We start from the raw sequence: 27,768 nt of genomic DNA on the forward strand, positions 1-27,768 counted from the left end.
TGTTTATTTCAGCCTTATCTCAAAACAGTTTCTATAAATTGCCCTGAGAGACTGCTAATAGATTAGCATGTTAATATAAATGTCTGGTATGTATGGCATACTGTACGTGTCCTCTAGATCGTGATGCATAACCTGACTACAGAGGAGGTGTCTGTGTTTACCAATGAGAACTGGCTGTCGAAGACCAAAGGGCCCAAAAGGACTAAGATCTGTGAGCTGGCAGCGGTGGTGGATGAGGAGGAGATGGTGGAGAGGACCACCTACATCATCCAGGTCCAGACCAGCGACATCGGAGGTGGGTCACAACAGCTCCACATGAGGACAAAAATCCACATGGGAAAAACTCCTGCACCCCCTAGTTCTACCTTTTTTCTCCACCATCTTTAATATCCCTTTTCCTCCTCTCTTCCAGGCGCGGGCACTGATGCCAACGTGTTCCTGATAGTGTTTGGGGAGAACGGAGACACTGGTACGCTGGCACTAAAGGAGGGCGGTAGCAGAAACAAGTTTGAGCGGAAGTCAAAAGACGTGTTCCGCTTCCCAGACATCCTCAGCCTGGGAGAGCTTTCCAAGATCCGCGTATGGCACGACAACAAGGGTGAGGAACAGGTCTTCATGTGCCATGCCACATAGTTTTATCACAAACGGTAATGACGGTGATGGCGGTGGCCAAACAGACTGAAACAGGACACAGGAGAGCTTTCTTTCTCACTTTTGATTGATAGATTTCTTGGCAACTGCAGTTCTGTACACAGGATTTACAGCACGGGAAAACTAAACTAAGTCTTTTAGTGGCTGATTGGAGTAGAGGCAAGAATATAAGCCATAAACCTGTGTTTCTCTCAGGTCCTGCTCCGGGTTGGCACCTGGAGTACATTGATGTGAAAGATGAGACCATGGACCAGAATTTCCGTTTCCCATGTGGCCGCTGGCTGGCCAAGAATGTGGACGACGGGCAGATCATGACAGAGCTGGCCTGTGCCAACAACGACATCCTAGACTTCAGTGACAAGACCAGTGAGTTCACCTCTGACCCTGATGTAGACTAGTGAGCCAAGAAAACTCCAGAGAAATAGATTGTTCCATGATAAGTGGATGACCGCTATATTAGATTTACCATTTGGAATGTTCGGTTAATTGATACTCCATATAAATGAATATCACCATATAAATGAATGTAGTCTACCAGAGCAGTTTACATTTCCTTTCAATCCCTACACCTAACATCTAGGCTAGGGATTGTAGATCTATTATTATATTTTACACGGCAGGCACTTATGTTATGAATAAATTAAGTTAGAATTTAAGATGTTGCATTTTTTTATTCTTTCTCCAGAATATGAAATTGCCACTACAACAGCTAACACTGATGGCGCAGACACCAAGGAGAATGTGTGGATCGTGCTGGAAGGAAAGAGGGGACGTTCAAAGGAGTTTGTGCTGGAGAATAGTTCAAAGAAAAAGAGGTTCCTTTGGTAGGTTCTCAAAGAAACACTTCAAGCCATTCTCTTGTTATTGGTTCCCCTAAAGAATCTTCTCTTCTCTTTCAAGTGCTCTGGTGTTCTCTTCTCTTGATCTTACTGTTTTCAGCAGGCCATTAATTTCAGGACAGTGAAGTTCATACTGTGCTTAGAAGAATCCTTATTTTACAGATATCAAAGAAGGGAGAGTAAAATCCTGTGGATGTCTCTTTTCAGTGGAGCCACAGACACATTTGAGTTTTCCTCCAAGCATGTGGGTGACATAGCTGGCATCTGTGTGGGGCACACGACTAAAGACAGCAAGAAGGTGAAGGGTGAGGCCTTCTGGCACGTCCTGGAAGTTGTGGTGACAGAGAAGGGACTTGGAAACAAGTGAGTGAAAACTTCTGGGGAACAAAGACAGGTATTTTTCTCATCATGTCTAAACTCATGTCATTATGCTTCTCTTTCTGTTCCTGTCCAGGTATTTATTCCACTGTGATGCCCAGATCCCTCTAGCAGCCAAACGGGACAAGTTTCTGACCTTCGAATGCTTTAAGACCATTGAGAGCTTTGCCAGCAAGGTCCGCAGCCTCGTGCCCGTCAAATACGAGATAATCGTCATCACCGGCGACGTCAAAAGGGCCGGAACTGACTCTAACGTTTACATCACCATATATGGCTCCAATGGGGATTCTGGAAAGCGTGCCTTAAAGCAGAAGTTCCGAAACCTTTTTGAGCGAGGACAAACAGATCGTTTCATTCTGGAGATGTTGGATTTAGGGGAGCTGCTGAGGGTCAAAGTGGAGCATGATGGCTCAAGCCACAACTCTGGTTGGTACCTGGAGTGTGTAGAGGTTACCAACACAGCCAACTCGGTGACCACTATCTTCCTGTGTGGGAAGTGGTTGGACCCTCAGAAGGCAGATGGGCAGATACAAAGAGTGCTCTACCCCAAATACTGACAAGTATCCATGTTAACCCTTCTAAGCCGGGGAGGGGGGGCCTTACTGCTATTAGCCCATAGAAACGCATTGAATAAGAGATTCATACATGGGGAAAAAATACATCAAAAGGAAGTTTGTTTTAAAGTGGCTGTCCTATATCCGAGAGATATAACAAAGATCAGGATTTCTTTTTTATTTCTTTTTAAATGTACCCATATTTAACTCCCTTTTTTTTATACACTTAAAACTACTTCCAAATATACTGTTCCATTAATTGTTTTAACTGGTACTGGGCTACCTTCAGACAAGTCTTGTGATGCTTGTGGGCGTCCTAGCCAAACTGTTCAGACGATACAGACAGAAGTTGGCAGATCGGTGGTACCGACTTCAGATGAGTCACGTGACCGTTGTGTTCGTGAGAGTCATCTTTCCATAGAGTGGTCATATTAGTTTGGATGCCAAACCGTTCGGACGCTACAAAGGTTTTCGTGAGAAGACCGATTTTCGAGATGTCTCATGGTCTGACAAACACAGCTGTAGCTCGGCCACCCCGCAGATGCGGAAGGTCACCATTGTAGGAGGCGGTAGATTATCAGCCCATGCAATAACCATATCTCTAGTTTAAACAGACAGATTTTTATTGGGATTTGTTTATTATGCTAATTAGATTTCCCAAGGAGGTGTGGACATCAACTCTAGGGTTTAAAACCTCTATGGGATCGTTGTCCCTCCACCGGGACGGTTGAGTTAACGTGCACTAATGTGATTAGTATGACTTTGTAAGTAACAAGAAAATGTCCCAGGACATAGACATGTCTTATATGGGCAGAAAGCTTAAATTCTTGTTAATCTAACTGCACTGTCCAATTTACAGTAGCTATTACAGTGAAAAAATACCATGCTATTGTTTGAGGAGTGCACAACAACAAAACTTTTATCACGGAGACTGGTTTGATACATTCACCTCTAAAGGTAAATAATGTACTTACATTCAGTAATCTTGCTCTGATTTGTCATCCTGGGGGTCCCAGAGATAAAATGTAGCATGGATTGTAGATTCCCTACAAATGTCCCTACATTTATATTCAAATGTAGGGACTTCAAGTTTGAACCCCTTCTGTTTCTGTTTTATTATGGCCTTTCTATTGCATTTCAAAGATAATGGAGAAAAGAAAACGTGTTTTTTTGTTTGTATTATCTTTTACCAGATCTAATGTGTTATATTATCCTACATTAATTTCACATTTCCATAAACTTCAAAGTGTTTTCTTTCAAATGGTATCAAGAATGTGCATATCCTTGCTTTAGGTCCTGAGCTACATGCAGTTAGATTTAAAACTGTTCGCTGCTCTGGCACCCCAATGGTGGAACAAACTCCCTCACGACGCCAGGTCAGCGGAGTCAATCACCACCTTCCGGAGACACCTGAAACCCCACCTCTTTAAGGAATACCTAGGATAGGATAAAGTAATCCTTCTGACCGCCCCCCCCCTCTTAAAAGAGTTAGATGCACTATTGTAAAGTGGTTGTTCCACTGGATATCATAAGGTGAATGCACCAATTTGTAAGTCGCTCTGGATAAGAGCGTCTGCTAAATGACTTAAATGTAATGTAAATGTATTTAGTATGTCATTTTAGGCAAAAATTGGAAAAAAGGGTCCGATCCTTAAGAGGTTTTAAGGGACTTGGGACCGGCTATTTATGTATTGGTGGTGGTGGGGGGGGGGGGTTCTGGAGTACTTTTCAATCAGAATTTTTTTTGTATTACTTAATATTTTACTTTATGAAACATAAACAGAGAACATAGGTGATAACTATATAGAAACAAATGATAAGCATATTCATAACATGTGATTGTATTCACTCATGCTGGACTAGATACACCACTGTTGACATGTATTTCATGCACAGGCTCTGTGTGTCCATTTAGCCTAATTGTCAGGGATTATTGCTGATATTTAGATTTTATACTTGCTTTGTGTTTATAAACGTTTGTACCGATTCTTGTGTCATGAAGTTAAGTATTTAAAAGAAGAATTTAATAATCCTTAACCAGGTACTTTCAGCATTTTGGGCAGTTTATTTGAAAAACACATACAAAAAGATCATATACAAGACAATAAATAAAAAAAGGAGACAGAACAGTTTGGGTTAAGCTATGCAACTTTTTGCATCATCATTAGTAATAAATACAGTACAAAATCCACCAAAAGTAAATCTAAAGATTTTCCACAATATTCACTGATCCATGTTATTCTTCATTATCATTTAGCTATTGCTTTTCATATTATTGATACATACTTTGTCTATAAAATACTCCAGCTCATAAAACATTGCGCGTTTACAGCAAAACAGCAGTGTGTTGTACAAAGATGACCACTTCCCTTTAATCACTGGCAGGTTAGTTTAAACAACAGTTTGTCAGCAGCAAAGAAACATCTGTCATATTCAAGAAGGTACAGCCTTATATTAAACACGTCTACAGCTACGCCCATGTACACATATGAAAACCTGAGAAGGACATGCATTAGAAAGCTTGTGCTTTAGGATTCTACTGTTCATTCCCCTTCACCAGCTTGAGTTCAAATACTATGGCTACTGTCCAGTAACGCAGTATACCGTCTGTGGAGGACAGAGGGCAAGTCAGGAGTTTTTCCTGACCAGGTGACCTGACCAGGAAAAACTCTTGGCCCTAGACATGGGGTAAGGTCAGTGACAGCAGGAAAAATTAAAATAAGACCAGTCAGCTTCATTCCAATCGGATATATGTAGGATTAATAAATTGTTATTATTAAGAAAATGCACACAGAAAACAGGTGGTTAGCTTATTATACCCAGGTGTAAAACCACACTAGAGTATTACACCAGAAATAAATAAGATGCAATAGCACAAGTTTATCATGTTCGCCACCTCTCGAACCTAACTACACAAACACAGCATTTGCCAGCAATACAAAGTACCTAATAATGGAGTTATTCATTCATATGGGAGGAGTTAATATAGCTGGGCCAGAGAAATGTATGGTCTGAATGGAGACACCCAACATTCAGATATGGTGAAATATACAAACGAGGTAAATCAAAACGAATGATAACAAACTGAGAAACTGGTAATGATCAGGGATAAATATGAAGAAAAAAAACAGTATCATATTTCCTCTATGCCAGGAAGGGGTATAGCCATGCTAGGAGGTTTACATGCGAAAACATTTGCACCTAGTCACAGTCTGTCCACTCGATCAAAGCAGGGGGGGGGGGGATCTTCGATATGACATTGAATGGAATGTAAATCAAGATCAACAGCACCACGTTGGCTAGAGACAGCTCACATTACACCCTTCCAAATTACATGTTCTCCTTATGAAAAACACAACTTGCATGCAAAGCATCCCCACCAACCAATGCATAATGAGGTATTATTATTTATTTTTTTACATTGTGTTATTTCTAAATAAATTGATTGATTCAATTGCAAAATCGAGAGAGAAAATACATGAAATATGCCACCACAATAGCTACGGTTAGTAATAAATTATGATTGTTAAATACTTAAGGCATTTCAACTCACAGCATCCTATGTGAAGTAGCAACCCTCCTTGTTTGTCTGTCTAGTTTTTTTGGATGGAGGGTTTGGACAAAGGTAAATAAAAAACGCAACACAGTCAAGTCAACCTCCAAAAGTACACAAGGAAGCATGAAGATACGTGTAACCGAACACAGACGCATAAGCTAGAACAAGGAGACCCCACACCACCAAATCTACTTCAGGCAACCCCATATTTTAGTGCATTTACAAAACACAAGCTACATTAATAAATATGTTGTTTTTTTTGCAGCATTGGAGCCATGTCTTCAAAATTGTAAAAAAATGGACAAGGACTTGGCTTTACTTGGTCCAATGTCCAAATTGGCATGAGCGCTCAAAACAAATTGATAGTAAGAAAACCAAAATGAAGAAAACAATTTAAACAAATCAAAAAAATGTAAATAGTAAGAATAATTGTTTGGTATTTTCAAACGAATGGCTTTTTCTCCCTTTAACCCTCGTTCAAGTGAACTACACCAACATGATTCATGCACGATATAGAGAAAACAGCTTCCATCACTGATCCGTTTACAGTGGTTCTAGCAATACCATACACAACTACCATCATGGGGGACCATCTTACACATTCTAGGACACAGAACAAAGGCCAACTAGTTGGATATATCCCAGGAACACCAGCTGTATTCCTGTATCGAACAACGGGAGCAACTGAGATTGAAATTAAGGGAACCGAAACAGAGGTTGTTTGCTATGCACTGTATAACTCACATGTGCTTGTTCTGTAGGCAATAAGGTACTGGTATATGTTAGAAAAGGATTACATTGTATTCCGTCTAAAGACAAGACACAGACACTGCATCCCCAGCCTTTAAGATCGTGCTATGGACGAGGCTGTGAGTAGAAATTGCCCATAAGCGCAGTTCTTGAAATCAGCTTACCCCTGCCCCCAATCCTAATCTTAATCATTAGGAGAGGAGACGCAGCAGTGACCAAAGATCAGCGTCTAGGGGAAACTTCATCCTGCTCCGTGGATGAGTAAGAGAGTCATACTGTTTATGGTTCACATGCAGAGAGACTGCAGACTTTCTACTGCTCCACAATCACAAGACAGCCCAAGCCTGCCATAGAGCATGCATATCTGGGACCTCTGTTCTACACTATAGAGGCCCCACTACAGCACAATACAGACCACCGAAGCCATGCCTGGTTAGCATCTCTAGCATCCACTGTGATGGCGGAGATCTACTGTACTGGAAACCCACAGAATGTTTGGCCTTTGTACATAGCTAGCACTTCCTCATTGCCTGTACGCCTATTCCCCTTTGTTAAATAGGAGTATTTTCCCCCACCTTATTTCTCAAAGTGGGATTTTTGCTTGCTACACAACACGGTCACTCTGTTGTAAATACTGGCGATCAATTACAAGACTACTACACTCCATTACACCATAAGCATTAGGCCACAGAAGCTCATTTCAAGAAACATCCCCTTACTGATTTCATATCTTGTCATGTTTTGCACAGATGTGCTGTAGTTAGAGCTCAGCGTTTGGGTTTCATCACACGGAGGAAGACCAATACACATCAGCGGTCGAACATAGGCCTATATATAAACCCTCAGCAACACAATACACACACATGCTAGGGGGTTTGATAGAGAATCATCTTTGAGTAGGTGTATGGAGAAGCGAATGCTACTGTGCACAACCCGATGGAGACTCATCAAGCCCCAGCACCTGTCTATATATTCTGCCACCCTTCTGCCTCTCTCCATCCATCGGCCTGTTTTATTTCTCTATTGTTTGATCAGTGTGGTTTCTTAATCCCTCCCTCCCCCGCTCCCTCGTCCCCTTCCATTCATTGTCTTCTTCGACTGGCTCAGAAGGCAGGCTCATAAGTGATGCGGGTGGGAAGGGGGACGTTTGGCAGCGCTCCTCCTAGGGATGCTATGGGTTATTACAGGAAGGGGCAGGGAGAGGAGGCATCAGCTGTCTGGTGTCAACTGGGTCTCAATGTCCACCCGGCATATGGGGCATTTCCTACTGGTGGCCAGCCATTGGTCTACACACGCCTGGTGGAAGAGGTGCATGCAGGGTAATCTCCTGTTGGTGGAGGAAGATGTCGAAGAGTGTTAATACGAATGACCATAGATACACAGAGATCTGCAAACTGTACTATGTGTTGGCACCAAACCTTCCATGACACCAAACGTTCATTAGCATTTTGACTAGACCCACCTGACATCCTCTCTATCCTCCAGCATTGATAGACAGATAGTACACTTCTCATCTGTATCCAGTTCCTCGTCCTCCAGCCCTAGCTTCAGGTCCTGGGGTATTCTCTGGAAAATAGAATATACAACAACAGCGACAATTACCATTAGCAATGTATCTCTCATTTTCATTCGCAAAGTATTGATAGTTCACATGAAAATAGTTATGGTTGAAGTCCTCATAATGTAGTTCTGATATATGACTAACGGCTGTCCTGAAAAACCCTGTTTAGAACCATCGTCCTAACACGGCATACAGTACGCTGCAGAAGACACAATTTAAAAAGTGTCTTTCGGGTTCCTGTCTCATTGGATCATTAAAATGTAATGCTTATGATTCTTTCACATACTGTACAGTAGATTCAAATCAGACTTGCACAGCTTTATAATAATTGGTCCTTTCACCTACAAGATGAGTCATCCTTGGTCTTAAATCGGGTACACTCCGGACCAGATAGTCTGAATAAGTCTGTTTGGAGTGGAAGCAGACAGTATTCTTCGCAGAGATAATGTGGCTAACAATGACCTAAAATGAGATGGTAATGTTCGTCTGTGTCATTCTACTCTATGGTACTCTATTATATTTACTACCGCAGTACATCCGTTACCAACACAACTTATGAGGGCATAGTCTTACCTTCCTATATTTGTGAGGGAAGGTGAACCTTTCAATAGTGGTCTGGATGGCCCCTCGGTTCACACTGCCCAACCTGTCCTCCAGCTGCAGTAGCTCCTACAGGCAACATATGGGGAAAGACCATTAACTATCTTCTTTCAGTACGATAAAAAGAACAAAACAAAATAAAACTATGTTTTTTTGGATTCGGAAGCATCTGGAGCACAGAACTAGCGGAAATTAGAAGATCAGTCCCACATGAGGCTGTCCACAGCATTGGTCACACAGAGGCAGGGACGGATGTGTGAGAGGTGAGAGTGTATGTGTGACGGGGTGATAGTGTGACGGGGTTGATGGGACTTGGCCGTGTGACTGGGATGACTGTACCTCGTAGCTCTCTCTCACAGCGGATGCATGGCGGGAGGGGTTGAGGCCCTGCAGGGCCAGCAGGTGTAACTGAGGATACGGGTAGTTTCTGATCTCATGGACAACCTAGAGAGAACATACAGAGAGACAGTAAGGGAGTAATCTGGATACATTCTCCTCAACTCATCTCTGAGAAAACATCTTTGCATTTCATACTGCTTCCTGCCTGCCATCCCTGAATCCTGTCTATCCAATGATCTATGGTGTGAATACCAAATCAAACACTCCAGGTGGTTTAGCCAATATGGACACCAGCAGCGCAGATCATGAAACGTCACTTTAAAAATGGGGCTGTCCATTCTGATCATTTAAATTCCATGACAAAAATTGTTGCGATGTTCTCACCACTTGGGTGGAGGTGCTGTTCCTGGGGAAGTGATGCATCCGGGGAGAGGTCAGGTAGTGTTGAAAGTGCTGGGGAAGTGGGCGGACGTGGTATTGGTGGGGGGGCAGCCCCGCGTCCACACTCAGGTCCCTGACCAACCACACAGGACAGGAGGAAAGAAGAGAGAAGAACCAATTAAACACTGGGCCCATTTCACAGACCGATCAACAATTCAACATTGATTGTCATTGGATTACATCATGCCTGTGGGAGGGGACTCAAATTTGAAATGAAGATTATCCATTGTTCAGGAGTAATGTATTAGACTTAACTATGAAGCCACACTATTGTATGAGCACAAGCTAGTGTGTTATTTACCAGTCTGTGCCTTCGGCCAGGTAGCGAGGCTGCTGGCCAACAGGCTGTGGGGGGACATGGAGGGCAGGAACAAACTCGTACCCCAGCCGCAGTCTGTGGGGCTGGTGGGGCATTCTCTCTGGGGTGCGTCTGCTGACACAGGACAACCAAAAGTTTCTGTACACGTTAAATTCCTTGCAATCTGTTGTGTGGTTCCACAGACGCCATGGAAATCTGGACTCAACTTAAAAGCACTTTTGAAGTATGAAAACACATGCCAAACTTTGGGGTTAACTACTCCTTTACCAGGGGCACATTATTAAACTGTACAGATTTTGGGGGTTGCATCAAAATATAGCTGTTCGTACAGAACATGACATTTCTAAAGCTTATGGAGGTTCCCTAGTTAATACAGTAGTGGCGTGCATAGCCAGAAACCAAGTCCCCATACCTTGAAGGTGGCATGATGCGGCGGTTCTGGGCTTCTAGGATCTGCTGTTGGAGGAGGTATTGCTGGTGTAAGGCCTGAGGTAGGAAAGTGGGGACCAAGAGGTCCTGGAACTGGGGTGTGGGGGGTAAGGGGTTGAGGGGCGAGTGGAGCTGGGGAGGATGCTGGTGGCCAGAGGGAGCCAGGTGGGGGTTTATGCCCGACTGGGGCTGACCTGGGTGGGGCATGGGGAAGTCAATGGGCAGCGGGGCATGGGGGCCTAGCTGGAAGTGCCGGCAAGAGGTAGCATGGCTATGCTGCTGCCGGTTAAAGAGGGATCCTGTGGAAACATCAAGAGGGAGTTAGACACCTGAGAGAGAAACGGTAGGTTAGAATAAATTGTGTATGAGATGTGGAGTGTTTGTTTGTGTGATGTAATTGTGTTTCTGTAGGATGATCTTTACAAAAGCCCCAAATCTTACCTATGGTGAAGCAACACATTCAATCTGCATGGAAAATGTTAATTTTTCCAAACATGAATGGTCTTTTATGGCATCATGTCACATTTGACCCTCTGTTTGGAACCTCACCTCTGGACATCTGACTCTTCGGCAATGGGCGTAGCCAGGACTGTGCATTTAAATTGTGTATTCAAGTTGTTTCCAAATTAGGCTGTGTAATATATGAGAACGACCTTGAATCCATTTGATAGAAGTGCACAACTGCTGTCAGAAGTGTTTCTAGATCTACTGTGTGACATTCTGCTGATCAACCACTAATCCACAGGACAAAAAAAACAGAACATCTATCCCTAAGAGTTTTTTATTGTAATATAACTGTTTCTCCATTATAAATCACTGAGGATTTTACCAATGTGATGACTGCTGTGAGTGAGTCCTTTTTCTGAGAACGTTCTCACCTGTTGAACTGTGGGTAAAACAAGGCTATATTATATAGTACAACACTGTGAATGTTTATGTTGGGCTCCCGAGTGGCACAGCGGTCTAAGGCACTTCATCTCAGTGCTAGAGGCGTCACTACAGACCCTGGTTTGATTCCAGGCTGTATCACAACCTGCTGTGATTGGGAGTCCCGTAGGGCGGCGCACAATTGGCCCGGTGTCGTTAGGGTTTGGCCGGGGCATGCCGTCATTGTAAATAAGAATATGTTCTTAACTGACTTGCCCAGTTAAATAAAGGCTAAACGAAAATAAGTGTATCACTACCCATATGTCTCTATCAGCAAAATGTTAAGGCTTTATAGGCCTAGGCTACATAAAGCCTACAACGTATTTGTCTATCTCCCACCAGAAATCAGTATCGATTTACATACTGCCTATGGCTCTTTCTATCACTCAGACACAGAGTGCTACCCGAAGCTTTCCCATATGTAGATTCCTTGGTTCAGGGGAAATAGCTTGAATGCATTGCATGCCATCTCAGTACTTTTCCCCCTCTTCTTAACCACAGCTATTTGGCAGCTGAAGAGAACAGGCTGCTGTTGAGGCTCGAGAGGGAGAACCAGATGCTACCAATGTACTACAGTGCACTGTCTTGGTTTTAATACTGTGTGTGTGTGTGTATGTATATATATATATATGGATAGACAGGGCTGACAATTCTAATGGAAATAACATTGATTGTGAGAAGGAATGGCTTTCAATTTACGTGAAGTAGGCCTAGGCTACATTGTGACATTGATGCCAATATGACAAAATATATTTGAAAGGGGAGAACACACAATTCATAGGACAATACTTCATGGTCTGTGATATGTTCTCCATGGCGGAAAAATTTAGTTTGGACTCGAGCAGCAAGAGAAGTCATGGAAAAAGACCATCAAATTAAATCTATCCACTGAGATATATGCAGCCTAGCACCAACATTTTGGGGCGAACCTACATCGAGTCCTTTGTGTCACCTTCAGTTGCTAGGCTCTTTTTTAATATGAACATACTAAAGTGTTTGTGGAAGAGTGGATAACACATTCAGATGAAAACAGGTGAAACCCCTACAGTTGAGAAATAGGCAAGTGTCTACATTGCATTTGGATCATTAAGTTGGAGTAGATTTGAAGGTGCAGTGCTACGAAATGCCTAGGAAAATAGTCATGAGTCTAATCTTGACAACTTTCAGAAACATCCGATTGTGGTGGTGGGTTTTTAAAATATCACATTCAGCTCATTACCAGTCACTAATGAATGAGAATGAGTTAGGCCTGCTAAATTAGCATTTGATCCAAGGATCAGAGGCGCGCTGCACTTTCAATTGTCTCAGTAGTAGAATCGCCATTAATGACAGGGATAGACTCATTCAGGCCTTGTGATGAGAAATGCAAGGAAATCGTCTATCTTTGTCACAGCGGGAGAGGTGGGTGGGGTGGAGGTGGGCAGGTAGGGACGAGAGGAGGGATAAAGACAACAAATGGAAATCAGCAAGAAGCACACTGAAGGTTAGGAAAAATACTATATTCTTTATTGGAAAATATTAGTATATGTGGAATTTGTGTTTTGGTTGTTGTAATAATAATAATATAAATACCATGCAACAAAAATAAACAACATAGACTGAAGGCAAGGCTCACCATGCTCCATGAAAGGGTTAAAAAGAACAAAAGCAGCATCCAATGAGCAGATGTGGTTGGCTACAGCACAGTACAGCAGGGTACATCTTTACCACAGAAAAATTACATTGGAATTTACTATTCAATGTAAAAAAAAAAAAAAAAACTAAATCATATGAATCATAACATGACCATGCATTGAAAGTACTATTACCAGAACAAAGGGTAAAGAGCGACCACAACCAAACAATAAAAGACGTTATTACTCAACTAGAGGATTTACTGTAGCAGTGCAGGAGATAGGCATCCCTGTGAAATGGATAGCATTTTGCACCTTTGTTAGTGGATCATTAGGAAGTGATTAACCACCAGTGAGTATCTACTACTCATAGAATTCGTTTTTTGCTCCTTCTCAAGAAGAACAAAGTGTTACACAATTCGAGACGGTTATGACAGGTTGTTGGGAAGAGGTACAGTGTACCAGTATTTAATCAATTTTGATGTGTTGTCCATTTTTTATCACTCAGATGACCACTCTAGGGATAATCCTAATTGTGTGTGTGTCATAATATAAAAAAGTATAGGATTTACATGTCATGTAAGAATGCCAATAGGAGCATTTGCTACCATTACTTTACCAAATTTACCAAATTCTGGTCTTCAGTAAAGCAGTGCAGAAATCGAAACAATTGCAAAATGTATCCACTTTACAGGAATTTACAGCATGTTGTATATCAAGACTGGATGGGCGGTACACAATTACATTTATTTGATTCTCTAAAAGAGCTACAAATGGGTTAACAATACAACTACTTTACAGAAAAAGACAACAGGTGTTAGCAATTTTGTTTTTTTTCACAACAATGAATTGTGGGTGAATGGTACATTCTTGGGGGCGTTTAAACAAAATAATAGCAATGTCTTCTGATGGAAATAGGAAATGAAGAAGGGATTCACAATACAGCTAAATACAGAGAACAGGCCACGCCACACCACACAGCAGCAGATGATCATTAGCTACAGAATGGGGGGGACGACAAAGATCTGATAAATGCAGAATGTAGAGCCAGCCTCGATACTATGAAACAGGAAATAAGAACAGAAATAAAAGCACAATGTGAAATCATTGATGCCAGTGTATGAATTTAGTTTATACGCTACACTGTAGCCTAAATGGTTTATGAAACGGTATGTTTTGGTATTGAATCAACGGGAAATGACTTGTGCAAAATCACCTGGTGGATAGCTTGTTTTAAATATTGGAAAAACATCCTACCTAGCTACGACGTGTTTAAAGAGCTTCCTTAAATTTGAAATGTCAATTTTGCCTGTTTGTAAACTACTATAGTTGTGATATACAATTGTATAGATTACCGTAGCTAATTGAATTTGTCGCAAAACCCTCTCGGCAAGCAGTAAAGATGATCTCCAAATGACATCATCCTGGGATTAAATAGGTTATCCAGTAACCTAACCTGCAGAGAACGCGCTAGCTAACCTTCAAACATGTTTCACGCATTACTCTCTGTGGTCTGACATTACACCACTGCCATTAATGTTAATTGGTAAAGTATTTATTAAAATGGAACTGACTAGCTAGCTACAATATATAATGTCCAAAAATAGCGAAACGTTTAGCTAGCATTAGCTAAATAGCATTGGTCAACGCGCTAACTAGCTACAGTAGTTAGCTGTCAACAGCTAGCGTTATCTACATCTCGATTTGAGAAGAAAAAAAATAAAATATATATATATATATAGGCAAATAGGACCAGACCCATACTACCAAGATGTGTAGTATGGTCTTGCAATTGTTAATCAAATGTAACGCTGGTCAACAACACGTTGGAATGGATTCTAAAGAGATTTGCGAGCAGCTCCAGTGGTATTAAGATGAACATAGCACATGACATGTAAGTGTTAAAGATTAATAAATATAAATACCTCTATTTCTTACTGAGCCAAATACAGGAAGAACCAGATATCCGACATGCACTAAAACCATCCTTGGATCCTTTTCTTGCCGCTGGGTTTTTGAGAGACAAATATCCCATGCGGATGATCCGTTTCAATCTTTCTACATTCAAGCGGATCTAGCAAGCACTGTGCTGGCAGGCAGCTGCTTCGGTGACAAAGCGTCGATGGCTCGGTGTTTTCTGAAAGAACATTTAGGAAATGTAAAGTACCACAAATAGCCACTAGGTTGCGCCATAACCCCTGTAGAATGTTTTTTCAGACAGAGTTATTCATAGATAAGTGAACTCCGCTGCAGTAGATGGCAGTAATGCTTTGAAATTACAGCCTGTCATCACGGATGACATAAAAAGAAGAAGAAGGGGTTCGTTTTCGGCCATTCGCACACCCTCCAAGTACAGCTAGCTGGTCTTTGCAGGTGGTGGAGGAAAAGTCACATTCGAAATGTTATCTGTGCGAGTTGCAGCGGCTCTGGCCAGGAGCCTGCCCAGACGGGCTGGATTTGTGAGTATTGCATTGATTTGGATATTGAATAGAAGACATTAAGTATTGCACAATTTAAAATGTCAATGTGAATGCAGTGGGTATGTGAAGGGTACATACAGGCCGCCACCTTCACGCGCTCCTCCCAGAACGACATGTCCAAGAAAGGACACGCATGCCACTCGACGTACCTTCTTAATATTTATTTGATAACGTTAATTCGCTAGGTTTACTGTTTTTATAACTCGTTCATTTCACATTTCGTTTGGATTTGCACGTTCAATGCGCTTATGCGCACTTGAACTAACGTCACGGCCCCATGTAAAATGGCTGTGCTAGCAAGCTGACTAGTTTAGCATGCTATCAGCTAGTTAGCTAATTTCTGAAGGTCAGGATCGCTTGACATGCAGAATGCTCCCTTCGCGCGCACACACTACAAGCTTCTGTAAGTATATATTTAGCTGTAGTGTCTAGCCTATGTTTTGAAAATGTCGATTTTCATTTTTTTTTTATTGGTTACTTAGTTGGATTTATATTTTTCATAGGCTAGCTGTCAAAGGAGGACTACTTGCGCGCTAGCTAATAGCTAACGTCACTTGGGCTGACGCCTAGCGCTTATGCCATGTTTTGATTGTAACGTATTCCAGTTTATTGTGCAATTTCTTTGCCGTTCAATTACACTTGTTTTTAACAATAACCGATCATGCTTTCATTAATTGTAGGTCTCCAAGAATGTTGCCGCCGCCTGCGTAGGAGTGAATCACCTCCACACACACAGACCATGTCTTGCTGCGAAGACCGGTAAGTATAGAGAGAATGGGGACTCAAGGAATGACCTTCTGTTCTTGGATCAGAAATCCTGTTTTACCTCAAGTTCCACTTGTTATGAGCAGGGCACATTAGGTTTAGATGACATTTGAAAACAATAACATAATTTTGCTATCTTAATTTGCCCATGTATAAACTGAGATTAGCTATGGTGATATTATATGAACAAAAATGAGAATCGTTCTTATTTGTCACATGCGTCGAGTACAGCAGGTGTAGACCTTACCATGAAATTATTACTTACAAGCCCTTAACCAAAAATGCAATTTGAAGAAAAGTATTTACAAAATAAAGTAAAGCATAAAAGAACAACAATAATGAGGCTATATATGTGCGGGGCTACAGGTTAGTCTGTAATATCTACATGTAGGTGGAGTTAGTGACTATGCATAGATGATAAACCAGCGAGTAGTGCGCACTACCCTCTGTTGCACCTTGCGGTCGGTGGCTGAGCAGTTGCCATACCGGGCGGTGATGCAACCGGTCAGGATAATCTTGACGGTGCAGCTGTGACTTTTTGAGAATCTGAGGACCCATGCACAATCTTTTCAGTCTCCTGAGAGGGAATAGGTGTTGTCGTGCCCTCTTTACGACTGTTTTGGTGTGCTTGGACCATGAGTTTGTTGATGTGGACACCAAGTAACTTGATGCTCTCAACCTGCTCCACTACAGCCCCATCGATGAGAATGGGGGTGTGCTTGGCCCTCATTTACCTGTAGTCCATGATTTCAAATCAAGTTTATTTTATATAGCCCTTCGTACATCAGCTAATATCTCGAAGTGCTGTACAGAAACCCAGCCTAAAACCCCAAACAGCAAGCAATGCAGGTGTCTTTATCACATTGAGGGAGAGGTTGTTGTCCTGGCACCACACTTCCAGGTCTCTGACCTCCCTATAGGCTGTCTCATCGTTGTTGATGATCAGACCTACCACTGTTGTGTCGTCAGAAAACTTAATGATGGTGTTGGAGTAGTGCTTGGCCACGCAGTAATGGGTGAACAGAGTACAGGAGGGGACTAAGCATGCACCCCTGAGGGGCCTCTGTGTTGAGGATCAGCGTGGCAGATGTGGTGTTGCGTATCCTTACCACCTGGGGGTGGCCCGTCAAAGTCCAGGATCCTGTTGCAGAGGGAGGTGTTTAGTCCCAGGGTCCTTAGCTTAGTGATGTGCTATGGTGTTGACTAAAGCTCAGCGTTCGATGTGGGAAAGGGCAGTGTTGAGTACAATAGAGACTGCGTCATCTGTGGATCTGTTTGGGCGGTATGCAAATTGGAGTGGGTCTAGGGCTGTTTAAAGGTCTTTCTCACATAGGCTACGGCGAATGTGATCACTCAGCGTCCGGAACAGCTGCTGCTCCCATGCATGCTTCAGTGTTGCTTGCCTCAAAGCGCGCATAGAAATCATTTAGCTTGTCTGGTAGGCTTGTGTCACTGGGCAGCTCGACCAGTTTTAATGTAAACTTGTGTTTTATGTGTTTTTTAATTTTAGGCACTGCCGAGGTGTCCTCCATCTTGGAGGAGAAGATCCTGGGTGCTGACACCAGTGCTGATCTGGAAGAGACTGGTCGTGTGCTGTCCATTGGTGACGGTATCGCCAGAGTGTATGGTCTCAGGAATGTTCAGGCTGAGGAGATGGTGGAGTTCTCCTCTGGTCTCAAGGTGCAGATCTAGGAGGAATTTAGTTTATGAATCTTAACTGAACCATTTTAAAACTTAACAGATTAAGCTTTTCTATCTACTGTCGTCAATCAGTATATTTTAACAAAACATCTTCTGTCCTCTTTTCTAGGGTATGTCTCTGAACTTGGAGCCTGACAATGTTGGTGTTGTGGTGTTCGGTAATGACAAGCTGATCAAAGAGGGTGACATTGTGAAGAGGACTGGCGCCATCGTGGACGTGCCAGTGGGTGAGGAGCTGCTGGGTCGTGTGGTGGACGCTCTGGGCAATGCCATCGACGGAAAGGTGAGGGCAGATTTATGTAGTTAACTTATGGCTGCTAACGGGATCGATATGACAACAGCCAGTGAAAGTGCAGGGCGCCAAATTCAAACAACAGAAATCTCATAATTAAAATTCCTCAAACATACATGTGTCTTATACCATTTTAAAGGTAATCTTGTTGTTAATCCCACCAAAGTGTCCAACTTCAAATAGGATTTTCAGCAAAAGCACCACAAACGATTGTTAGGTCATCGCCAAATCACAGACTAACAGTCATTTTTCCAGCCAAAGACAGGAGTCACAAAAAGCAGAAATAGAGATAAAATGAATCACTAACCTTTGATGATCTTCATCAGATGACACTCATAGGACTTCATGTTACACAATACATATATGTTTTGTTCGATAAAGTTAATATTCATATACAAAAACCTCAGTTTACATTGGCGCCATGTTCAGAAATGCCTCCAAAATATCCAGAGAAATTGCAGAGAGCCACGTCAAATAACATAAATACTCATCATAAACTTTGATGAAAGATACATGTTTTACATAGAATTAAAGACACACTTGTTCTTAATGCAACCGCTGTCAGATTTCAAAAAGCATTACTGCAAAACACAATATTCAATCATCTGAAAACAGCGTTCAGCCACAAAAGCAAGCCATACAGTTACTCGCCAAATTGTGCAGTCAACAAAACTCATAAAAAGCATTATAAATCTTCACTTTGCTGATCTTCGTCGGAATGGACTCCCAGGACTCCCACTTCAACAAGAAATGTTCGTTTTGTTCGGTAATGTCCATTTATGTCCAAATAGCTACTTTTGTTAGCGCGTTTGGTAAACAAATCCAAAGTCACGAAGCGCGTTCACTAAAAGCTGACAATGTCCAAAAGTTCCGTAACAGTCAGTAGAAACATGTCAAACGATGTATTGAATCAATCTTTAGAATATTTTTAACATAAATCTTGAATAACGTTCCAACCGGAGAATTACATTGACTTCAGATGAGCGAGGGAACAGAGCTCCCTCATGTGAACGCGCATGGTCAGGTCATGGCAGACCTGACTAATTCCCCTCTCATTCGGCCCCCCTTCACAGACTGACATCTAGTGGAAGCCGTAGGAAGTGCAAACTCATCCATATCTCGCTGTGATTTCAATAGGATCTTGGTTGAAAATCGACCAGCCTCAGAATTTCCACTTCCTGTTTGGATTTTCTCTGGTTTTTGCCTGCCATATGAGTTCTGTTATACTCAGACATCATTCAAACAGTTTTAGAAACTCCAGAGTGTTTTCTAACCAATATGAATAATAATATGCATATATTAGCAACTGGGACTGCGGAGCAGGCAGTTTACTATGGGCACCTCTGTGCACCTTTCATCCAAGCTACTCAATACTGCCCCTGCAGCCATAAGAAGTTAATTGTTATTCATCAAATACTGTTGGTCGTGTACACACATTGCAGATGTTATGCAGGTGCCACGAAATGCTTACGTTTCTAGCTCCAACAGTGCAGTAATACCTAACAATACACACAAATCGCTAAAATTAAGAGATCAGAAAGAACAATGTCAGTCTGGAATAGATGATTTAGTGCCTTCAGAAAGTATTCACAATATTTCCACATTTTGTTACAGCCTGAATTTTTTTAAATGTACTGTTTTTTTAATGGTCACTTGCCTACAGACAATGCCCCATAATGTCAAATGTTTTACAAATCAATTAAAAATGAAAAGCTGTAATGTCTTGAGTAAATCAGTATTCAACCCCGTTATGGCAAGCCTAAATAAGTTCAGCAGTAAAAAAAATCTTTAGTTGCATTGACTCACGCTGTTTGCAATAGTGTTTAACATTATTTTTTACTCTCTCTGTACCCAACACATACAAATATCTGTACATTCACTCAGTCAAGCAGTGAATTTCAAATACTGGTTCAACCACAGACCAGGGAGGTTTTCCAATGCCTCGCAAAGGACACCTCTTGGTCGATTTGGTAAAAATGTAAAAAATAAGTGGACAATGAATATGCCTTTGAGCAGGTTGAATGTTTTAATTACTTTGGATGGTGTATTAATACACCTAGTCACAACAAATATACAGCTGTCCTTCCAAACTCAGTTGCCAGAGAGGAAGGAAACCACTCTGGGATTTCACAATGAGGCCAATAGTGAGTTTAAAGCATTTACAGTTTAATAGCTGTGATAGAACTGTGGACGGATCAACGTTGTAGTTACTCCAATACTAACCTCAATGACAGTGAGGAAAATCTGTACAGAATAAATATTCCGAAACATGCTTCCTTTATGCAATAAGGCACTAATTAAAATGGACAAATGTGGCAAATAAATTAACTTTATATATATTTTTTTAATTCTCCCCAATTTTGTGATATTTAATTGGTAGTTAGTTTTGTCCCATCACTGCAACTCTCGTGCGTACTCGGGAGGGGCAACGGTTGAGAACCATGCGCCCTCTGAAACATGACCCCGCCAAGCCGCACTGCTCATTTACCACGGAAGCCAGCCCCACCAATGTGTGAGGAAACACCGTACAGCTGGCGACCAAAGCCAGCGTTCATGCGCCCGGACGCCACAAGGAGTCACTAGAGCTTGATGGGACAAGGACATCCCAGCTGGCCTAACTCGGACGATGCTGGGCCAATTGTGCGCTGCCTTATGTCTCCTGGTCGCAGCCGACTGCTACATATCCCGGGATCGAACCCAGATCTTTAGTGCCGGCTCTAACACTGACCAGTGCCTTAGACTGCTGCACCACTTGGGAGGCCCTAACTAAATTAACTTTGTCCTGAAAACAAAGTGTTATGTTTGGGGTAAATCCAACACAGCACTGAGTACCACTCTTCATATTTTCAAGCATGGTGGTGGCTGCATCATGTTATGGGTATGCTTGTCATGGGAGTTTAATATATATATATATATATATATATATATATATATATACACACACAAAAACAACACTGAATAGCGATAAGCACAGGCAAAATCATCCTAGAGGAAAACCTTGTTCAGTCTGCTTTCCACCAGACACTGGGAGACAAATTTACCTTTCAGCAGGACAATAACCTAAAACACAAGGACAAATGTACATGAGTTGTTTACCAAAATGATGTTGAATATTCCTGAGTGGCCTAGTTAGTTTTGACTTAAATCGACTTGAAAATGTATGGCAAGACTTGAAAATAGTTGTCTAGCAATGATCAACAACCGACTTGACAGAGCTTGAAGAATTTAAAAGAAATGTGCAAGCATTGTACCAAGTTTAGACTTAACCAGAGACTGACAGCTGTAATTGCTTCCAAAGATTCTAACTTTAGCTGTGTTTGAATACCCATATCGCTTGTCTACCGGAAGTTGTTGCTGTGTTACTACTTGCTTGTTAGCATAACAAATGACTAGCAAGACATCTTACGACTTCACAATGTCCATTGAGAATGCACAACTATACCCCTAAGAATGACATGAATAATCAAGTCCATACACGTTGGGTGGGTAGTTAAATGGTGTATGGTTAAAATACGGGCAAGTTTGATGTAGTAGCCAACTAACGATAGGTAGCTAGCTAACTAATTTAATGATATGCTGTTTGTAAGGGAAGCGTAGCTAACAAATTGTCAGCTAACGTGATGTAGCTTATTTGAAAAGTAATTTATTACATTGCTCTATTTAAAAAAAAAAAAAAATTAAAAGAAGAAAAAGAAAACATTTGTTAAAGCAATATATTTCTATACGCTTTCCTCGGACTTGGGCTGCAAATTTTCATCCATTTTCTTCCAATCTGAACATGTTAAGCCACGCTCATTTTCTGAAGATTTGCATTATGGACCTTAATAGCACAGAAATGGTGTCCACTGCATGTATACTTTGTATTTTGGCGAATGTAGTATGACATCCAGGAACTTTTGGCATACTATGACCAATAAGCATACTACGTACTCAATTAACGTCACACACAGTGCGGCTAGTATGAGTATTCGAACACAGCTAGTGACCATAGCTATTGACTCAGGGGTGTGAATACTTACGTAAATAAGATTTCTGTATTTAATTTTTTTGTAAATTTGTCAACATTTTTAACCTTTTACGGGGGCAGCCCGACAACGGTACACTTATGACAACATCCAGCTCAAAGTGCAGGGCGCGAAATTCAAAATCTATATTTTTTTTTATATATTTAACTTTCACACATTAACAAGTCCAAGACACCAGATGAAAGGTGCACATCTTGTGAATCAAGCCAACATGTCCGATTTTTAAAATGTTTTACAGGGAAGACAAAATATGTAAATCTATTAGCTAACCACGTTAGCAAAAGACACAACTTTTCTAACTCCATCAGTTTCTTACTCCATCAGGTGCTATCACAAATTCGACCAAATAAAGATATAAATAGCCACTAACCAAGAAACAAATTCATCAGATGAGTCTGATAACATATTTATTGTATAGCATATGTTTTGTTCGAAAAATTTGCATATTTCATGTATAAACCATAGTTTAAATTTCAGCTACAATCCGAAATTGCACCGAAAGCAGCCATAATATTTAGACACCAACGTCAAATAGCTAATTACTCATCATAAAACATTTCTGAAAAATACATAGTCTGCAGCAATTGAAAGACAGGCATCTTGTGATTCCAAACAATATTTCCGATTTATTAAATGTTTTACAGCGAAAACAAAATGTATCGCTATATTAGCGTAGCTACAATAGACAGAAATAATTGGGCGCCCACGGCCAGTTCACATGCACGACAGATATATGAAATAACATCATATAATGGGTCTTACTTTTGCTGATCTTTCATCAGAATGTTGAAGAACGTGTCCTCTGTCCAGATGAGTCGTTGTTTCGATTCAGAATGGCAAATTTCCCTCTTCAATTAGCATTGGCACTAGCCGAGTGGCATAAATTTCTCCAACGTAAACACAGTCAGAGGACAGAACACGGCAAAACTCCCGAATAAAGTTTCAATAATCTGATTAAACTATATTGAAAAAACATACATTACGATGATATGGTCACATGTATCAAAAAACAATCGAGCCGGAGACGTTAGCCACCAAGGCAAAACAGAAGTCAATCCCACTTCCTTCAGAGTACCGGAAGTGGACGGTCACGTCAAAGAAATAGGTTTTTTTCCACCACAGACCAAGAGGAGCACAAAAATGTATTCTCTGACATCCTCTTTACACCAATAGGAAGGCGTATAGAGTGTCAGCAGACTCCTAAGTGTTAAGACCATGTATAGGCATCAAGTTGAAAAGAGCATCGATTTCTGACATTTCACTTCCTGGTCAGGAAAAGTGCTGCAGAAGGACTTCTGTTTCACTCAGAGAAATAATTCCAACTCTTTTAGAAACTAGAAAGTGTTTTCTATCCAAAAAGAATAATAATATTCATATTGTACGAGCAAGATTTGAGTAGGAGGCCGTTTGAAATGGGCACGATTTCACTGGCTACTCAACACTTTGCCTTGCAGCCATAAGAAGTTAAACACGTTTTCCCTTTGTGTTTGTGTGTGCATGAGTGATGGTAAAATCTATTTAATCCATTTTGAATTCAGGCAGTAACGCAACAATGTGCAATAGAGGGATATGAATACGTTCTGAAGGCACTGTATGTGTATGGACAGTAAATGAATAGGAAAGGTGTACAGAAGTAGTTGTATAGGATGAGGTAGGAACAGGAAGACCATGTCTGTCGGCGCACTCTTGAAAACATTCATAGTTAAAAACATAACGATTGTTCATTTTAAGAATTCATGGAGATGTATTTTTGTACCCGGACTTCTTGGATGCCACACAACAAAAAGGATCTCCCACCTGATCCTTTCAGATCTAGGGTCCTTGGGTTGCGACTACAGGTTTACTACGGTCTGGGCATATCGGGTCTGATCAGAGTAGAGTTAACCCGTCTTTGTCCCTCAGGGTCCTCTTGGGTCGAGCATCCGTAGGCGTGTGGGTCTGAAGGCCCCTGGCATCATCCCCCGTATCTCTGTGAAGGAGCCCATGCAGACGGGTATCAAGGCCGTGGACAGCCTGGTGCCCATTGGCCGTGGACAGCGTGAGCTGATCATCGGTGACCGGCAGACTGGGTAAACAAATGGCCAGGTGCCATCTATCCCTCAGTCGGGCTATTTGGGGATTACGAATCTGCATGTTCAATGTGTCATAAACAATTGTGAATGTGTTAATGTTCTACTATGCAAGCTTAATTTGCCTTTACCTGGAGAGTAGTAGACAGCACTTCAACCATTTTCTATTGCCTTTCATTCAACTTTAAAGCCATGCAGTTATATTTGTAGTAATTATTTGCTTACTCTGACATTAGAACTGTAATTGAATACAAATTCCCTCTATTCTAACAGCAAAACTGCTATTGCCATTGACACCATTATCAACCAGAAGCGTTTCAACGAAGGCAAAGATGAGAAGAAGAAGCTGTACTGTATCTACGTTGCCATTGGCCAGAAGAGATCCACTGTGGCCCAGCTGGTTAAGAGGCTGACTGACGCTGATGCTATGAAATACACCATTGTGGTGTCTGCTACAGCCTCTGATGCTGCTCCCCTGCAGTACCTGGCCCCATACTCTGGCTGCTCCATGGGAGAGTTCTTCAGAGACAACGGCAAGCACGGCCTCATCATCTACGATGATTTGTCCAAGCAGGTGAGAAGGGGGAGGTCGGGGCTGAGTAGAGTCTTGAGTGTGATGCTGCTTCATGAATAAAAAATTAAAGGAACCAGGCTCTGTTAATCTACCCGTGTTTAACAGCTGTATTCGCATCCCTCCTAAATCCATCCAGGCTGTAGCCTACCGTCAGATGTCCCTGCTGCTGCGTCGTCCCCCTGGTCGCGAGGCCTACCCCGGTGACGTGTTCTACCTACACTCCCGTCTGCTGGAAAGAGCTGCCAAGATGCACGACAACTTCGGAGGCGGCTCCCTGACCGCTCTGCCCGTCATTGAGACCCAGGCCGGAGACGTGTCTGCCTACATCCCTACCAACGTCATCTCCATCACTGATGGACAGGTGGGTGCGGTGTGGAGAGATGTCATTTCATTATTGGCCCCACTTGCCTTTTCCTCCAATCGACTTGTCAAAGTTTAATGTAATCCCTAAACAGAAGTGTGCTCGCTCCCCTGCAGATCTTCTTGGAGACTGAGTTGTTCTACAAAGGTATCCGCCCAGCCATCAACGTGGGTCTGTCTGTGTCCAGAGTTGGATCAGCTGCCCAGACCAAGGCCATGAAGCAGGTGTGACCTGGGGCTCTATAGGGGACTGATATTATACATCAGATAAATGCAGATCAACCTTTTTATTTCATTGCAGTTCATCAGTTTACCCCAGAGTATTTTCTCACTTGGAATCAGTCACCTAAATCCATAATACGATTGTGGTCCTTTACTGTGTTCCTTTACTGTGTGTAGGTGGCTGGTACCATGAAGTTAGAGTTGGCCCAATACCGTGAGGTGGCTGCCTTTGCCCAGTTCGGCTCTGACCTGGACGCTGCCACCCAGCAGCTGCTCAACAGGGGTGTCCGCCTCACTGAGTTGCTCAAACAAGGACAGTACTGTGAGTGTCACCACCCAGCGTGCTAATAACGTTTAACATTTTGTATGTTGTCAACCAGGGCCACTCCTTAGTTTGGGGAAACGACATGTCTTTTTATTTTACTTTCTCTCCCTCCCCCAGGCCCAATGGCCATTGAGGAGCAGGTGACAGTCATCTACGCCGGTGTCAGAGGTCACTTGGACAAGATGGACCCTTCCAAGATCACCAGGTTTGAGAAGGCCTTCCTTGTACACGTCCTCAGCCAGCACCAGGACCTGCTCACCACCATCAGGTAACAGGACCGTCTGAGTAATCAGTAAAAATCTATGGTTGATGTTAATCATGAATGTTGATATGAATTTAATTTGAAGTAATGAGACTCTTGTTTTATTCCAGGACTGATGGTATGATCTCACCGACAGCTGACGCCAAACTGAAGGAGGTTGTGTTGTCCTTCCTGTCCAGCTTTGAGTAATGAGGGTAACCGCTCCTGATCCTTCAGTGTGCTTACTGTCTGTCGCATTGTCCTAATATTATATGTATGTGAAACACTGAAGGCCAGAACCTCCATGTACAGCTTTCTCCTAAGAAGAAATAAAATTGTACAACCCTAGAGAGCTGTGGTAAAATTTGACTGTTCGTGGTAGACTGTGCCTGTCCAGCAGATTATCCAGTTGAAGGGAATAAAATGTCATGTGAAAAATTATTCCTGCGTTCTGTTCTAATGCAGTTTCTGTTTCAGTTTCTCCCACTGTGGGTCTTTATATACTCAAACTACTCTATATATCTTGTGACTTTGTTCATGAATTTCATGAGTTAAAATAAACTTTGGGTGGTCTCAAAATTACAGGATATCAAAATCGTCACTTTTGCATCACAAGAAACGTAGAACACTCAACCATAAAGCATTTCATTGTTGGGAAGAAATGTATGGCATTGATTGTGTTTAGCAACTGTTGTAATGTCTTTTGGGAAATACCTGTCGCTGTCAGAGCTCAAGTGTCCAGTTTCTGTAAAGCTGGAATGGTGGGTGTAACTCATTTGATATGATGGAAATAACGGTATCCACACTTATTGTAAAACACATGATTACGAGAGTTTTATCTAGTACAGCTTCTCACCCATATATCTAGACCAATACGGCCCTTTGCCTTTTGAAACAATGACAACCCCAGTAAGTCTGCACATGATTGTCAAAATGTTATTACTCTTAGTAATACAATTTGATCTTGCATTTTATATAAGACTGAACTCTGAAAATTATGGGTTATTCATTTTGGAGTTAGTTTTACTTGTCAATCCTTTGCTACGGTCAGACTTAAGGGCATCCATTTACCTCCCCACTAATGTTAGTTTTTCCACTAGAGGGTGGTAGTTGGTCTGGTTGACCACATGCGAGCAGAGATGTCATCTGAATTACATGAGATAATTCTAGTTGTTTTTTTCACTAAACTGTTATACACAATTTGTGTATTTAACAGCATTTTCCCAGCTGATTCTTTTAAACACATTGCTTGGCAAGCGTGAGAGCAGTGTGTCAAGAGTATTGTCAATGAAGATATGTCTGGGTCAAAAGTCTCTTTTGTAGCCTGGTGACAAGGGCTAGGATCAGAACAAGCTGTGATAAAGACATGGTTACGTTATATATCAAAGTGAAACACTTGAGTGATCACAATTTGAAACTGAGCGAGTCCAACCTGAACAGAGGAATGAGAACTCCAAACATCAAGTGGAAATTGACTAGTTAAATAAACCATATGAATGTACACGTGTATACGTGCCTTTTGTGTTTAGCATCCGTCTGTTTGTGGTATTCAAAACCCCATTTCACCTCTGCACATTTCATGCGTACTTAACCATGACAACTGGTTCATCTGGTAGAGAGGAATAGTAGTGTTGTATTCTTTCTCCGGTATCAGCTGTTTGGACCCTTTATTAAATCAAATAAACAATACCAGCTTGTATAGTCACTTAGTTTACAAATTCAAAAGTCACATGAACATAAATGTATTTCACATGAAC

At 41.8% G+C, this 27,768-nt stretch overlaps 3 protein-coding genes across 4 annotated transcripts in view; 2 read left to right on the forward strand and 1 right to left on the reverse strand.

Annotated features, from left to right (window-relative positions):
• The window catches only part of LOC139576495 (lipoxygenase homology domain-containing protein 1-like), a 47,407-nt gene extending 42,335 nt beyond the window's left edge, over positions 1-5,072 (forward strand). The window contains exons 38-43 of the mRNA XM_071402659.1: positions 118-295; positions 413-598; positions 847-1,017; positions 1,337-1,475; positions 1,698-1,853; positions 1,945-5,072. Of these exons, the coding sequence (XP_071258760.1) occupies positions 118-295; positions 413-598; positions 847-1,017; positions 1,337-1,475; positions 1,698-1,853; positions 1,945-2,425 (1,311 nt within the window). The 3' untranslated portion in view covers positions 2,426-5,072. The remainder of the gene's footprint in view (positions 1-117; positions 296-412; positions 599-846; positions 1,018-1,336; positions 1,476-1,697; positions 1,854-1,944) is intronic.
• On the reverse strand, positions 4,468-15,141 carry LOC139576491 (E3 ubiquitin-protein ligase ARK2C-like). 2 transcript variants are annotated; one of them, XM_071402655.1, is made up of 8 exons: positions 14,883-15,141; positions 10,401-10,716; positions 9,971-10,099; positions 9,613-9,742; positions 9,229-9,333; positions 8,863-8,958; positions 8,191-8,294; positions 4,468-8,055 (listed from the first exon to the last, which is right to left on the reverse strand). In XM_071402655.1, exons 1-8 carry the CDS (start codon positions 14,941-14,943, stop codon positions 7,938-7,940), a joined length of 1,059 nt encoding a protein of 352 aa, XP_071258756.1. In that variant the 5' UTR covers positions 14,944-15,141; the 3' UTR covers positions 4,468-7,937. The 2 variants fall into 2 exon arrangements, with proteins under 2 accessions (XP_071258756.1, XP_071258755.1); XM_071402654.1 differs by having other exon boundaries at positions 9,971-10,102.
• Positions 15,142-15,253: 112 nt separating this feature from the next.
• On the forward strand, positions 15,254-26,593 carry LOC139576490 (ATP synthase subunit alpha, mitochondrial-like). The gene is made up of 11 exons (XM_071402653.1): positions 15,254-15,416; positions 16,118-16,196; positions 17,713-17,882; positions 18,013-18,186; positions 24,123-24,289; positions 24,563-24,863; positions 25,000-25,224; positions 25,341-25,448; positions 25,623-25,767; positions 25,888-26,038; positions 26,143-26,593. Exons 1-11 carry the CDS (start codon positions 15,357-15,359, stop codon positions 26,219-26,221), a joined length of 1,659 nt encoding a protein of 552 aa, XP_071258754.1. The 5' UTR covers positions 15,254-15,356; the 3' UTR covers positions 26,222-26,593.
• The last annotated feature ends 1,175 nt before the right edge of the window (positions 26,594-27,768 follow it).

This window comes from Salvelinus alpinus, chromosome 5 (genome assembly GCF_045679555.1).
Source record: "Salvelinus alpinus chromosome 5, SLU_Salpinus.1, whole genome shotgun sequence".
Lineage (NCBI taxonomy): Eukaryota > Metazoa > Chordata > Actinopteri > Salmoniformes > Salmonidae > Salvelinus > Salvelinus alpinus.